This window comes from Heterocephalus glaber, unplaced genomic scaffold (assembly GCF_053883595.1).
Source record: "Heterocephalus glaber isolate CG9 unplaced genomic scaffold, H.glaber_assembly_v1.0 deba00000331, whole genome shotgun sequence".
NCBI classification, from domain to species: Eukaryota; Metazoa; Chordata; class Mammalia; order Rodentia; family Bathyergidae; genus Heterocephalus; species Heterocephalus glaber.
Window position 1 is genome coordinate 909,689 of NW_028258142.1, and position 15,743 is coordinate 925,431.

General features: G+C 47.8%; 1 protein-coding gene and 1 long non-coding RNA gene across 7 annotated transcripts in view; one reads left to right on the forward strand and one right to left on the reverse strand.

Moving 5' to 3' along the window:
* Positions 1–1,167: 1,167 nt before the first annotated feature.
* The window catches only part of Nfatc1 (nuclear factor of activated T cells 1), a 117,430-nt gene continuing 102,854 nt past the window's right edge, over positions 1,168–15,743 (reverse strand). For all 3 annotated transcript variants that reach the window (XM_004861916.3, XM_004861918.4, XM_004861917.3), the window contains exon 10: positions 1,168–3,149. In XM_004861916.3, the coding sequence (XP_004861973.1) occupies positions 3,100–3,149 (50 nt within the window). In that variant the 3' untranslated portion in view covers positions 1,168–3,099. The remainder of the gene's footprint in view (positions 3,150–15,743) is intronic.
* Positions 15,042–15,743, forward strand: part of LOC106010824 (uncharacterized) — a 53,401-nt gene continuing 52,699 nt past the window's right edge. For 3 of the 4 annotated variants that reach the window (XR_015442009.1, XR_015442010.1, XR_015442011.1), the window contains exon 1: positions 15,042–15,222. This is a non-coding gene — a long non-coding RNA (uncharacterized LOC106010824). The remainder of the gene's footprint in view (positions 15,223–15,743) is intronic. The other variant, XR_015442012.1, reaches the window with a different exon arrangement.

The window sequence follows — 15,743 nt, forward strand, 5'->3', positions numbered from 1 at the left end:
GGTCTCAGAGCAATGAAGCAGATGTAGATTTACCCTAAATGTCATTGCTTCCTGCTTTTCTCATGAAAAACAAACCTAAGAAGACTTGTCTTTCCTGGAGGCTCCAGCGTGATTTTGGTCCCCAAGGACAGATGCTGTGAGAGCCCCTGTGCTCCATCAAGCCTCCCAGGGGGATGTAGGTTACTTCTCATGCTCACGTGACTACTGTGATGGGTTCCTCCTGCTGGGCAAAAGCCCCTGCTAGAAAGGGACCCATGGCTTATGTAGTAATATTACTCAAAATCAACCCAAAAGGCACAAAAACTAATAAATAAGGTATTTAAAATTCTGTTGTTGAAATTGGATGAAATAGGGATTTACAAAACTCATTTTAGGAGACATAGCTTCCACTGAACTCCTGCCTAGCACAAGCTACTATCCCCAAAGCCCAGCTCCCCGTAGAGTGAGGGGATGGGAGCTTCTAAGCTTTCTGTAAACCACAAGCCTTTGGCCTCCTGTCCAACATCACCGACTGGGGGGCCTCACCATTCATGAGAGGTCAGAGATTCTAAATATGGGGATACCCCCATCTCTCAAGCCCTCCTCTGTCACTTTCCCAGTGGCCTTGTTGTAGGGCTTACTCTAGAATTACCAAGGTAGGAAGTTCTCGCACTGCTTTAGGTGAGGGTGATTTCTCTAGTACTTTCACTAATTTGTTAATCTCTTAGCAAAGAAGACTGAGAGTTTAGCATTTTATAATGCCCTGAAGGTGAAATATTGTTTCAGAGAGACCCAGGATTCACGTTTGGTCAGCGAATGGCTTGATTCTACTTCCCAGACAAGTTTGAAGGAGAAAATTAGGGTGGGGGAGAGAAGAGTAGCTTAGAGAAGCAAAGGCAGGAGGTGGCATGGAACACAGCAGTTAGCACAAACATGCACTTGCTGAACTGATAGGCAAATCACATGGGAGTGTGTGTGTGGTCCAAGCCTCGCCCAGGATATTTCTCGAGCAAAAATATCTGGCATAAGTAAAAGTTTCTTCTCCACTTGGCCTGGATGAACAGTCTTGAAATGTTTTGTTTAGAGTACCTGAGAACTATACCACAGATCCACTTATTTCAGACAGGTTTTCCTTTAAACACATCAGGAAAAACGACAACTCTACAGCAAAACACACTTCTTTCTGCATTTAAATGATTGCATGAACATCCAGCTTTATCAGCATGAAACACTTCTTACAGACCATCTAATGTATGTGCAATGAAGAACAAAGTAGGATTTTCCATACAAGTAATGAATATTACTTGTAGGCTAAGACTGTCCAGCAAAAAAAAAAAAAAAAAAATACTGCTTTATTGGATCCATTTTCTGACTACAAAGACAGCTGACACAAAGATCAAACGCTTCCTTTCATATGATAGTCTACTCAGAAATGGTTCATGCAACTCTATGAGGGTTAACACAGGGCAAAAATCTGGGCTGCAGGTGAGAGGGCCATGGTCGGTCGGGCAGGAGCGTACGTACAACGCGGTCGCACATCAGCTCTTCACAGTCGCGTCCAAACGCTCAGATATGGCTTTCAGATTTTTGTTTCTTTCTGTGAGTTAGAAAAAGGTAAGACATAGTCGTACAGACGAATAAAGATGATTCTTCCTGTCCATGACTGTAGCTTACAACCTCCACCCGAGGTGCAATTCAGGCATGTTCCATAAGGGGGCGTTAACTCCTAAGGCACAATTACTGTGTTAGGTTAAACAGGTTTTAATTAAACCATGCTTTTTGGTTATATGAAACAATAGGTCATTACTAGTAATAGTGTGTAATAAGCAGTTAATTATACAAAACGCAGCAGGAAAGCCTACACTAACCTATCTGTTAACAGGAACTAATCTGACAACATACTACATATACAGTAGCTGCATCTGAAAACATTGTTTTTGGTAATTGTTTTCTTAGATGAAGCAGAGAGTTAGCTATAAGGCTTCTGTGAAATAATAATCCTATAATTAAACAAATATATTACACTCCTGTTGTAATGTTATTTACAATCACTTCCCAATTTTGCTATGTGTTAAACTACGGGCATTTGAATGCACCTCTACACAATCTAAAGTGCTCTGTAACTGCATGAGAAGAGAAAATGCTGCCTGTCTGTGTGGGGTTACAGACTCAATGGGAAGTCGATGGAAGCCAAGGCTAGACTCAGGTGCATTCTCCAAAGTGGATACTGGTTATTGCTAGCATGGAAGCCCCACTGGGCACAGACTGATCATCACTGTCTCTGTCACGTACTACTGATACATAAACATATGCTTATATATGTACACACATGCAAATGCAAGATCTATCCTGTGACAGACAGGTTTCCTTTTTGTCCAGTACCCTACTTGTGCTATTTAACTTCCTTGTGCTATGTTCGAAGCAAGATTAAAAATAAAAATTCCTAGCATGCTACTATTAATAATCTTATGGTTTTATGCACACAGAGGAGGGAATATAGTATGAGAGAGCTGAGATGGCAGATTGGAGGATCTCTAAAATGCACTGGATAAGGCAACAGAATTGTATAGTACAGCCCAGGAAAAGATGAAATAAGTAGGAAGTCATACTAGGTTTCTCTCACAAGTCCTAGCTTGCCAGAATTCTCTTAATTTATACAACAGATAAAGCCTCATAATGAAATGTTTTTATAGCTTTTGCTTCTACAAATACTCTTGTGGTGGTAAATCCAACGTTCAAGTCCACGATGCCCTGACGCGGCAGTCTGAGTAAGTAAGGCACTTCTTCCAGTACTGAGATCCAAGGTGCGGGACAGTTAGGCTAGGGCTCGCTTGCATGCCAGGCCCTACTTGTGAGGGCCATCCCTGGCCTCACCCACCCTTCTGCTTTCTTGAGATGGCTTTTCCTTCAGGAGATGTGGTGGCCTGCCTCCCTCTTTTCTTGTTAGAGGGCTTCTTCTATGTCCATGTAGTCTTCAGCTCCTAGCGTTCAGTCTGTTGGAAGTTCTGAGTGGTACCAGATGTGTGTTCAGTTCATTTCATCACAAGTCTCACTTGCTGAGGCTTAGCTGTCCCCACTGAGCCAATTCCACACAGCTTCTGCCAGCTTCAACGTTGCCACCTAGGAGTGGGGGTTTGTGCTGGAGAGATCATTGCGTATGATTTCATTTACTGCAAGAAAATGAGAGGAGAGAAAGCATTAGGCAAGCAGCACTCTGCAGCAAACTTAGACGTAGACAACAAGGAAATGCCATCAGCCATGCTTCTAATCAGTTATGCTCAGCTGTGATGAGGCATCTCCCAAAAGAACCGGCACTTCTCTCTCGTTTCCTCCATGGCCATGAAGGTCCTGAGCTCCTGCACTTAGCTTCACTCTGGTCGACCAGCATGGTGGCAAGAAACCCTGAGATTCAATGGTGCCCATGCAGGGGAGAGGCATCAGGCGCTCAGATGCTGAGTGGACCTCTCTAGGGCAGGAGTCAACACATGACATTTCCTGGGTTTACAAAACACACATTGACACACATGGTCTCTCGAGGACAGGACCTTGCCCAGCAGCTGAAAGAAGGGTCCCCACATGTACCCAATGCCTCCCTTTGGGGCTTTTCCTTCATTTTGTTTCCCCGTAGATGGTCAAGGCACAGCATCCACCATGATGGTCACTATCAATGTGTGATTTCTGGCAGATGGACAGGAAACAAAGAAGAGCTGGCAAAGGCCATCACTGAGCCGCACAGCATCCCCTCTCCACCCCACCTCCCACTGTGACCACCCGATCTGCACTGTGATAGGAAATGCCACCAGGCGGGCTGTCACCAAGTCCCACTTTCCTAGCAGAGCTGGGAGGGGGGAAGCCTGCACTGACGTCACGGAACTGCCCAGGCTTCCCTTTGCCATGGGCTGGAGTGCCTGCACCCAGATAAAAGCGTGTGCGCCTCCAAGGCCTGGCGTCTAGGGCGGCTTCCTGGAGCCATCAGTGGGTGTGCATTTCATCACCCTGCTCCCTCCCTAAACTCCCTTTCAACACCCCCCCCCAACTATTTTTAAGAATAACAATAATAAACGTAGATGGGAGAACCAGGAATTGTGTCATGGGAACTGATAACAGAAGGAACCCTGGACACAAACAAAACATGGGCTTGCCCAGAGGGGCTGCCTGGCAGGAGACCCCATGCAGGGTGAGGCTCCCCACAGTCCCAGCCCAACCACCACTGTCCTGACTGGCCCTGCCAGTGCCATCCTGGGCTGCTCTCCCAGGAGCCAAGCTCACTAACAAAGACAGAAGCAGCCAGCTGGCTTTCAGGCTGGCTCCCCACAGGTGGCCGTCATTCGAGGGCCCCTCTGAGGGAATCTGGGCTTGATCCTTGAGCAAAGGATGCCAGCCACACTTAGAAGAGGGTCCTGGCCTTCAAGACAGAAAATACCAGAACGAAGGCAGGCTCCCTCCTGCCCTGTGACTCTTTGAAGCCACTAATGAGGAAATAACATGGTCCAGGTGCTCATGGCTGGTCCAGGACCAGCATTCAGGACCCAACTTGTCCCTGGAGTGCTCATGGGCAGTTCCATAGCTACTGGCACTTTCCATGACACTCGGCAGACAGGTGCAGGGCCACTGCACAGCTCTGGGAAGCTCTGGGCAGCAGGCACCAGCGAGGGCAGAAGCCATCTCTTTGGTACAGCACGTGTCCCTGCCTGAAAGCCACAGGGCCTTTCTCATCCTTCTCCTGCCCTGGGCATTGTGCTGTGCTGTGCTTGGCTCATCCAGCTGAGGCAGGGTGCCCAGGGTGCCCAGAACTAGAGCTGCTCAGCTCTTCTGTCTCCTCAACTTGTTGAGCCTTTTTTGTAAAGAGCCGCATGTCTGATTTATATTTTGCCTCATCATTGTCACATCAAAGAACATTTGACAAAGAAAAATCACGAACCTCCAGATTCTTTTTAAGGTATTTTCTTAGGAAAACAAAAGCTTGTCTGCAATTAGGATTTCTCATTACCAAAGAGAAGGGTATGGATGGCTTAGTACTCCTTTGGTGAGGAGGTGGAGACACAAGTTATAACAGTAACAACCTCACCCTTTGTCTCTGGTGTCCTTGACAGTGACAAGGTGCTGTGGGGGCATCCCACCCATCTACCTCAGGCCCTAAGCTTGGGGTCTAGGACAGATCTGGATGCCTGTTCCCCAGATCAGATTCCCACGGCGGGACAGAGTCTGGACAAACACCCAGCCCTAAGCTCCTGGGCCAGTGACCCTCACCTAAGCGGGTGGGCAGGCAGGCCTGGAAAGATGTAGGGGCCAAAATGGGGAAATAAGCTACCTACTCAGGACAAGAAGAAAGTTCACAGGCTCTGGGTACTTTTGAATTAGTCTCACACAAGGAGAAGTGAGAGAATGTTCAAATGCACTACACTAAGACAGCTAGGGTTATAGGGCTCATTCGAATCTCAGGGAGTCTTGAGCAACAGACCAGAAATCTATTCCAACAGTGATTGAGGGGTGGACAGAGGGCTGAAGAGTACTAATGATTACAGCGGCAGGAGGAAGACCTGAGGTATAATAATAATGAGATGTAAAGAAGGACTGAGGAATAATAATAGTGGGACTGGAGGGAGGCCTGAGAAGTGAGTAACAGTGATGACAGAAGGGTGGCCTGAAAAGTAATGGTCTGAGAAGTAAAAGCGATAAGAGACGGGGAGTCTGAATGGTAATAATGGTGAGATGAGGAGGCGGTCTGAGAGGCGGTGAGGGAGACACAAGGGAGGCATCAGTAGTAACAATGATGCAATGTGAAGGAGCTCTGAGGAGTAATAATAATGGGGTGTGAGGGAGGTCCGAAAAGTAATACTGATTAAGAGAGGTGGGAGTTCTGAGGGGGAGCGAAGAGAGGTCTGAGGAGTAACGATGAGGAGGGAAGGAAGTTCTGAAGAGTAATGACTGGATGTGAGCGAGTTCTGAGGAGTAATAATGAGGGAGTGTGAGGAAGGCCCCAGGAGTAATAATGGTGAAGGGTGGGGCCCGGGACCTAGCCCAGTGGCCCTGCACTTGCCGTGTAGGTGCAAGGTCCTGAGTTCAATCTCTGGTACCCACCCACCCCCCAAAATGAGCAAGAGTGCAGACAGGTCTGAGGAGTAACAATGGTAAGGAGGGAAGGAAGTTCTGAAGAGTAGTCGTAGGGTGTGAGAGAGTTCCGAGGAGTAATAATGACGGGATGTGAAGGAGGTCTGAAGAAGAAGAAGAAGAATGGGATGTGAGAGGTCTGACAGGCAATAATGTGGCAGGAGGGAGACTAATGATACAATAATGAGCTCTGAGGGCAGCTGGAGGAGTAATCTGTGGGCAATGAGGGAGGTCTGAGTAACAATGATGACATAAGAGGGAGGCCTGAGCCAATGTAACAATGGGGCGGGAGGTAATTCTGAGGAATAATAATGACATGGATAGGAGGGTGGGCAGAGGTGATAATAATGAGGCAAGCAGAGAGGGGCCTGAGAAGTAATACTAATGGGACAGTACAGAGACCTGAGGGGTGATAGTGATTCTTAGGAGAGGGTAGAGGCATTAAGTGAAGCAGCTGACAATCTTCCAGTCACTCATGATCCTACAGACCACAGGAAAATAATATCTGCTTGAAAGGTGAAAGAGGAAGAAACATGAGATATGGGGTTCCCCTTGCTGCCCACTGAGGCACCTGAGCCTCCGAGGGAGAGCCCAGAGTGGACTGGGGAAAAGACTCGTCGAGTCTCCAGCTCCACATGTCCCCAGCTGGCTGCAGTGGGCCACAACAAGGCTACTTTGCTTTCTTGGTCCTGACGGGCAAGTCACTGAGTTCCCAGGGGATTCCAAGGCCTGCCAATGAGCACCTGGTGCCACATGGCTTCAGGTGAAGGACCAGTCCTCTCCTCTAACAGGTCGAGGCAGAAGTGCTAGGTGGGTAGATTCCATTCTTGTCCTAGCCACACTGTGTCTGGCTGGGATCACAATGCCTCCAACTTCACAGGAAGGCAGAGAAACCATTACACTAGCTCAAACATCCTCTAGGATCTTCCCACATTCTCCATGGGACCAAGGGGTGCAGGGACCAGCTAAGAGAAACTAAAGATGGGCAACAATGAAACTGCATGATGATGTCCCACAAAACTGTCCACACTGTTGAAGACAGTAGGACGATACAAAGCACATCTACACATGAAAAGGCGCTCTGTTCCACAGTCATAGGCTCTGCCACGCCCCTGAGAGGAACACTTGGCTCCCATTTCACAGTGAATGAAGGTCCCACCTGAGGAGCATGACTGGCTGATGTCTAGGCTGAGGCTCTGACTCCCCCTCCTGCCCCCACCACTCTCTTCCATGAGGTCACAGTTCCGGGTCCCTATCAGCCCACGTTGCCCTGGGCTCTGCTGGTTCCTCTGGGTGGGTTTCTCTCTGATATGGCCATGTCAGTGACACCCACGGGTTCACACAGTGGCTTCTCTCCACTGATAATTTCCACCTTCTTATTCAGCTTTTCCACCAGCATGAAGGCTTCTCTTTATAGAGGTGTTTTGAACTGCAGGTGACATGTGACCCTCACAACATGCCTGAAAGAGGAACCTCTCCTCTGCTTACTTAGTCAGATGTCCCTCAACAGGATGTGGCAAACTGTTAGACCACAATTCAATTTAATAAGAAGGGTTTTTTCCCTTATATTTGATTTTCTCTAAAATGCTCCTAAGGTGGAAACTATTGGTTTTTTCTGAAGCCTGAGTGTGGTGACTTGAATCCCTATTATAATCTGGGATGTCGACACAGGCTGTCCCTAGGTCTCACGTCCACAAACCCACACTCCCACCCACCTCTATGTACGTGCCTGGAATTGAGTGAATAGGAAGTCGGTTTTTTTAAAATATAAAAACTGAAAAGTCCCAAGTGCAGGCAGAGCTTTCCACTCATATTCACGGTTCCTGTAAATATTAGTGGGGTCCTTTGTACTTCAACACAGAGCGCTCATGACTGTCCACACGTGAGCTGTGTAGGTCACCAGGAAGGTGAAGTCTGTCCTAACTCCAACAAATGCACGGTCACGTACCTGGTTTCTTCATTTTGAGTGCCCTTTTGAAAAAGGCTGACAGTAAAGCCTCACGCTGCAGAGAAACAGCCACAGCTCCTACCCCAGGTTTCACCCGGGGGTTTTGTACGACTATACTGACAGCACTGTGAACCAGGAGGGAAGCTGTGAGAGTCTGAAAGTTGTTTTGTGTACTCTGCCCTTTCAATGCCTAGCTTTTAAGCAAAGCTTCCCCACATTTCTCAATTGTTGGTTTTTGAAAGCATCTAAGGATCTCCAGTCAAGTTTAGGGAAGGAGCAAACTCCTTATTTGCCCAGCATTCATGTAGCCCTTTGTGGAGTCACAGCCCTCCTCTGTGTCATTTTTGGTCCTTGTAACGGTTTCGCAGGAAGGAGTAAAGGTAGATATTGCAGTGGCCAGTTGTTTATCAATGGAGAAGCCACAGAAGGCTCAGGAAAGTGGAATGTTGGTCGCTGGTCCTTTAGATGCTGCTGATGAAGCTGAGACCTGGTGGAGATGGAACGTGGGTAGCCCAGCCCTGTGTGGACAGCCTGGTGTCCACTGGCCCTTCCAGGCAGTGGTCTTGTGGTCCCTCTGACAAGTCCAGGGTGTTATACATGAATTAAAATAATAATAAAAATAAAAAAGAATTCCGTAGGGAAGGTCTGAAAGGACTCGGATGGTTGGCTAGGCAGGGGCTGGAGAGGTGACTGGGGTACAGAGACACAGAGCTTCTGGTGTTTGGGGCAACCAACTCCCTCTCTTCCAACCCCACCCGCACACGGTCTCCCTTGTTCCTGGTCCTCACTGTTTGCACCTGCAGGTGCTCCAAATTCAGTGTCTCTGGGGTGAGGACAGGTTAAGGGTTGCACGTACTATTACTTTTCTGTGGCACACATCTCTTAGAACAAAACACCAACATAGGCACCCACAAACCCACTACCACACACACACACACACACACACACACACACATAAACAATGGTCTTTTCCTATTTGAGCTAAATAGCTATTTTCTAAGTCATTTCTCTTGTACTAGCTTTTACGTGCTGGAAGTCTTCTTAAAAGGTGAGGGTCGGGGAAGTGACCAAAGGAACCACATGCAGCCTGAACCGCCGCTTGTTTTCTGTGGCTTTGTCAGAACCAACAGGACACGTCAGCAGCCCTTGCCTCAAATAGCGAGATGAGCAAGCACCGCTTGAGAGGCACTGGTGGACATCAGAGATTTGCTGACATGCCAGTTCCAAAGCTTCGTTCAAACATCCCCATGGCATGGTGGGAGGTTCAAACACTCGGGCATGACCAGGGCTTTGGGGGAAGGCTGCAGGCCTGATATGCCTCAGTGAATTTCTTGGTTTCAATCCCATTTTTGAATTTCACATCAAAGTGGCCCCTCTGTTTCCCTGTCTTGGTCTCTCACCCTGCGTTCCATCCTACTTGTGCAGCAACTTATTTCTTGTGCCTCCACGATAGTTAATCTCATGTATCTTGTCAGTGAAGGGTCCTAGAGAAGGGACAATTTATATGCCAGTGTTTAAACCTGGCACAGCAGGCATTCTGAATAATGTGGCAATGTATCACATTGAGTTGTACCAGGAAAGAAACACTGCGCAGAGGCCAGCCTGGGATCCTGAAGCCGAGCATGTCCCTGAGATCCAGCATGTTTGGTGATCACAGCTGAGATAAAAAGGAACCCTGAGAGGAAGAGCAACTCTTAAAAACAGGTAGAAACAACCCTAGAAAATACCTAGGCATTGTTTGTTTTAAAGCCTGACCTGACCTTCTATTTTGCAAAAGCATCTGTCGGATGAGGCAGGGTGAAGCTTTTTCAAATAGTTTTGAAGCCAACAATTCCCAAAGATTTTTCAACTTTTCTCAGGCCAGAATTCTCCTTACTTTCCTGCTGTGCCATTCAAATCACTGCTGAGACTCGGGAGCGAACTCCTGGTGGAGGAGGCTCGGAGACCTTTCTTAATCCCCACTCCTACCCCTTGGCTTGGCCTCCTGGTCCAGCTTTGACAGTGGGTGGGAGTACCAAGTCTTTCCACTGTGTCCTGAGTCCTGCAGGACTCTGGGTATGTTCCCTTTCCCAACTGGTGCCCTGGACCCCAACTGTGAAGAGGTTTGGCAAGATCCTTTTCTGCCCCATGCACTGCGGACTCTTCGGTGGAGGAGAAACAGCCTCCTCCTGTGCCGGAGTCCCAAGTCAGGGGTGAAGACCACTGCCACCACTGTGGGTACAGGGCCAGCCTCCTGCAAGCTCACCTGACACTCCCTGGGACCCCGCTGTGTGCAAGATGACTGACACGGGGGGGCTTGTCCCGTGCAGCCCTTAGTAGGTAGATGCTACCTGGATCTTATTTTGGAGGCAGAATGAGGTCAGCCAGACCTCACACCGCGGGGGAAGGGCCGGGGTGGTGGCCCTGCTACGGGAGGGCTCGGATGAGCGAGCTCAGAGAGGGGCCCTGAGCCTCTCCCAGGTCTCTAAGACAGAACAACGTGCTTCAAATACTCCATCAGGCCAAGTCCTCAGGTGCTCTGATCACTCTGCTTCAGGAAAGACTCACGAGTGCACTCGCACTTTCTGGGGAACTTTCGGTTTACTGGTTGTCGGAAAGAGAAAAGTGAGCCCAAGCAGCTGAGTGGAAGTCACAGGGTCTAAAGCGAATGCAAAGCAGTGCTGAACCGCACACCCAACGCCCATGCACAGGGCTCAAAATGGTGCCGGGGTGACTTTGTAGGAGGGCCTCTTTGTGCGGCCGTGCTTTAGTCTCCAGATTTCCCGCCATGCATATGTAAACCTTTTGTTATCAGAACAAATATCTGCATCTGCGTAGGGCTTTTTAGGTAAATGCAAATATTAGCTTTGTCTTTTCCTCAAATCAGACAAGGCCTTGAGAGCTGATGGGCAAAACAATGGAAAAAGAGAGTTTGACAAAACTGAGCTGCCACTGCCTTGCTGCCCACGCACCAGTGTGGTCCTGTCCGTTGTGTTTCCTTGGTGGGACCCGTTGGAGAACAGGGTATGATCTGCACAAGTCTGAGGCTGGTTAATACCCCGCAGGCCTGGGGAATGTGAAACCAGGAGAGGCAAGGCCAGCATTTTCTCAATGGTATCCAGACCTGCCTCAGTCCTACTCTCTTAGAAACTGAATTTAGGGCTAAAGAATGAGAACCTGGCTCAGCAATGTCAACCCAGATACAGTGTTTAATCCTTGTATTTAAAAAGTTTAACTGGACCATACTTCGCCAAAAAAAGATACTGTTGAGTCGATTTTTAAAAACATTCCTGTTGATACAGGTTGTGTTAGCTTAATTACATTAACACACTGGAAAGTATCTTCCTCCTTCAGCTGTCATGCTGCCGGCTCCAATAAAGGAAAGTAATGCCATGAATCTCAGAAACCAACAGCGTTTACCTGCTGGTCTTAGCAAACTGGCTGCCCCAGTAGATACAGTCATGTTTTTGTTTCTGGTTGTAGGAGAACTTTCCTTGGAGCTGTCCTTGTCCCCTCTCAGAAGCAGACCTGAATGCGCCCTCCAGGGCTCCCTCCACACAGAATGTGTATGCTGCCTTCCCACAGCAATGCCTGTGCACTGCACACACACAGATTCTCCCTGCCAAGCTCATCACTGCAGTCAATGCTGTACAAAAATAAGTCCACAGCACAAAGCAACTGGCTCTTGCTTATTTCACTTTCCTCTGAGGGACAGAAAAATGCTATTTTTCACAGACCTCAAGTCATCAAGAACATTTTTATTTTTAAGAGAAACCAAAATAACTTTTTGGAGAGCAAAACAAAACAGGAAGGACATTCTTTCCCATTCCTATAACTAAAAGATAATTACAAAAAGCATTTGCTAACCTTCCGAGAAAATACACCTTTAGCTAAAGTTAGGAGTGTAACCTAAGAGGATAATGACTTAGGTAGACACAGGCAGAAGCAGAAATATCTCAAGCTGAATCCTATTCTTAAATGACCAACTTTTAAGAAGTATCCAAATTATGTTTGTTGTACTAAACTTGTATAATATTTAATAACTCTTGGAACAGGAAGCCATTTGATGGTGGTTTAAAGTCCCAATGAACATACAGATTTTCATTGCTGTAACTTTCATTACAAAGGGGCATGATAGATGTATTCACCCGCTCTTTTATGGTTTCAATGAGTTGCTGAATATACAGTTTTCAATTTTTCCATTTGCTATACACATTGAGACTTACTTGGTTCTTATTTAAGGTACTATAAGGTAGGTATGAGTTAAAAACATAAAAACATTGTAAGTAAAGCCAAAACTTAGAGATCAGAAAATGGGAATGAGAGAAGAAACTGCTTTTGTTCCACTGTAAGTGTACATGGTTCAGGACAAGAGGCAGCTTAGCTGTATGCACCAAGAAAACTGCAGAGCTACCTCTCATGTGGGTTTTCAATTTCTTGAGAAGAGACAACCTCTTAGAAAGTCTACCGTAAATATCTCCTCCTTCACAAGTAAACGTTTTGATTTGCTACCAGTCTTCCATCTGGCAGCCTGCGTGACCATGCTGTCCACTTGACAGCTGCCCTAGCACCTCCAGGAGCACAGCAACATGTCAGAGAATCGGGGCTAGGGGTGCAGGGACCTTGCCTTGAGTGCACTGTGACCAGTGTAGCTCTGAAAAGGCAGAGCTGCAGCGCCCCCCAAAGTCTTATTTTCAGAGATGCGCTGGGAAGCAGTGGAAATAGCACAGGTTCTTGGCTTTCATTAGAAAGTAAGCTCTTGTCTTAACCCTGTGTCCCGGGCCTGTCTCAGCCTTCATTTATTTTTATCTTTTAATCGTAATCGGCCACCGCCACGGGGGCTGCTATTTTTGGCAGAGGAGAATGGGGCAGCGAAGGGACTGAGTGACAACAAGTCACAGTTTTAATAAAACATGACCCTCATCTGGAGCGGGGCTGGCGCCCACGCGCTCTGCTGTTAGGCGGGACCGTCAGTCAGCCGTGAGGACAGAATGATCTTCCTACCTTAAGTGCCTGCTTCCCTATTTAGCTTAAAAACTCTGGAGCATGCAAGCTCGGTGGAGACTCCAAGGAGGCAGGGTGCAGGGCTGGCCACGTGGCCGGGGGGTTCGAGCAGGACTGTCCTTCCAGTCTCCCATCTGATGTAGGCTGGAGAATGTGCCCATATTATCTGGCTACTATTTTATCTCTGCCAAACTCTCATTCACCAATTACTCACCAGGGTCATTAAACCACCAACAGGCATTTTTCAGTACTTTTTTGCACTACTAGAAAATATATTTCCCCAAGTTAAGAAATTACCATTCAAACAGAATTAACAGAATTGACAAAAAAATCTAAAAGCCCTTTTAAATGATGATCACTGGACCCAAGGAACAGTGCCCAGTGCGGGTTTTAAGTTTTTCTTCCTCCTGTCACTTTTCTATGGAGACACAGAATTCCTTCTCTGGCTGCTTCAGCATGAGATTGAAGTTCCTGACGGAAACGACAAGAACAAGGCCAGTCTCCCACCTTAGAATTTAGTAAATGAGAAGGTCAAGTTTAAATACTGCTGTTTGATGTGAGGAGTAACGAGAGAGAGGGTCAAACGTTCAGTATCACGATACAGAAGCCAGACTTCAAGGGTCTCACTCCCACTCAGGTCCAGGCAGGGAGGCACCTGCTGAACCCCCCACCCCCATCAGATGCAGATGCTGTGCTGGGCTTCAGTTAGAATACGCCGATCATTAAACAGGCAAAGGACACAGCTCAAGGCCACCTGCTCCTGTGCTTACAGGAAGTTTAACCTGCTTCGTGTGTCTTTGAACTAAATCCTCACCTTACCCAAGAATTACCAGCAATTCTGTCAGATGCAATCATTGCATTGTACTCATGTAACAAAATAGCCACTCAGAAAAAGATGTACAGGTATTTAGTTTTTAAACATCTTAACAATAACCCCGGAGCAGGGGTAAGTGAAGTGGGTGTGATCGTGCTTCGTCATCCTTAGTGGTGGGTGTGAGGGAACCCACACTCCCCTGGCTCCAGTGCATGGCAGAAACATGCACATTCAAGGCCCCATCTTCAGAGAAAGCACCTGAGCCAGGGAGGAAGAAGCTGGCCAGCTCTGGAGCACCACATTAGCTCCCTGTTGAGACTAAGCCCTGGTCCCTATGTAGGGAAAAAGATGCTCCATGCCACACCTACAAGCATCCTAGACCTAGGCACACCCTGAGGCTTGGTATACTCGGCTTTACCAGATTCTTATGTCTCCCTGTGCCTCCTGTGGCCCAAAGACTACACTGTGCATCACCTGGAGCTTAGAGCGGGCACAGACTCTGGGATCCCAACTAGACCTACGGAGTCAGAATGCCTTGACATCCTCCCAGCCGATCCACAGCCACATCCTAGTCTGAGAAGCCCTGGGCTGGATGGAGGAGAGCAGGAGAAAAAGGGGAAGGAGCAGCTTTAGCATCTCAGGTGAAATCTGCCATGGAATTTATCTCTGGTGCTTCACCACTGCAGATTATGTCCATACCCCAACGCGGGGGGGCGGGGGGGGGGGCGTGCTTTCTTCACCTTCAGATTCTCTTAAAATAGCATTCAAATCTTGAGGAAGAAATTTTGTACTTGGTTTTTAAAAAATGAATGCATGAGCTGGAATGAAATTCTGGCTGAAGGGCTGAGGCACTGGCAGTGCCACCCTGGTCCTGAATCACTGTCATCTGAAACAGTCCCCTGAGATCACCTGCTGGGTACAGGTCAGCTGAATGCAGTTGCTCCACGCTGATGAGAGTAGACACAGCTGCCCAGGGATTTTTTAGGTATTAAGAAAGGTGTTATACTAATTCTCCTGGAGATCTTTGTCTATATTGTCAGTGTTGCAAGTGATGTGATTTTTACAGTACTATATTAAAATACTGTTAATGAACTCCACGCCCTTTAGGTTAAATTCCTGTGAGGCTATGAACTGAGAGGCTTGGCACAAAGCTTATTTAGTGGAGTCAGTGGCTGTGTAAGTCCATGCTGCTGTGTACGGCAGGCATGACCCTCTGACATGAGGTGAGGTCAGCTCCTCCCCCTGCTCAGGGTCTATGACACCCACTACAGCAACTCAGAATGTGAGGACAAAGGGCAACTCACCCCTGTCCATGGGCTCTGCAACAGCTTGGGCATGAGGAGCACAGGGCAGGACCCCAGTATTCTGAGAGCTTCTCCGCTGGTGGGTAAGTCAAAGGCAGCACAAACCAAAAGCACAAGGAAAACCTCCAGTGAAGGCAGCTGTGGATCCTTGTGCATGGCCACAGGCTCCTACCAGTCCTTTTCCTCCATGGTAGGCTCTACTGGAAAATCTAATATAATACTGAAGTACAGAGTAAGGGAGAAACACGTAGAGATGTGAGTTTTTACAAACTAACTGAAAACTAGCCTAATTTTCAGGTGGTAGAGAGGTGCCAGGGGCAAGTGGACCTAAGGATCTTGTATAGTTTCAATTTTCAATCTTCCGGAGCAAAGCCTTTGGTTCAGTCTCAGCAGAAAGTCCAAATGGTTGCTGGGGCACCTTGGGGCCATCTTCCTATCTTCCCACCCACCCTCATGGGCACCACGCCTTTGCTCTTCTCTTCCCCAACACCAAGGTCTTCCTCCTCTTGCAGCCGAGCTGTGGCACTACAGCCTTGCCCAAGGAGGCCCCGTCCTGTAGGAGGCCTGGCCACCCCAGCTCCTTGTGTTCCTTCCACCAACACCC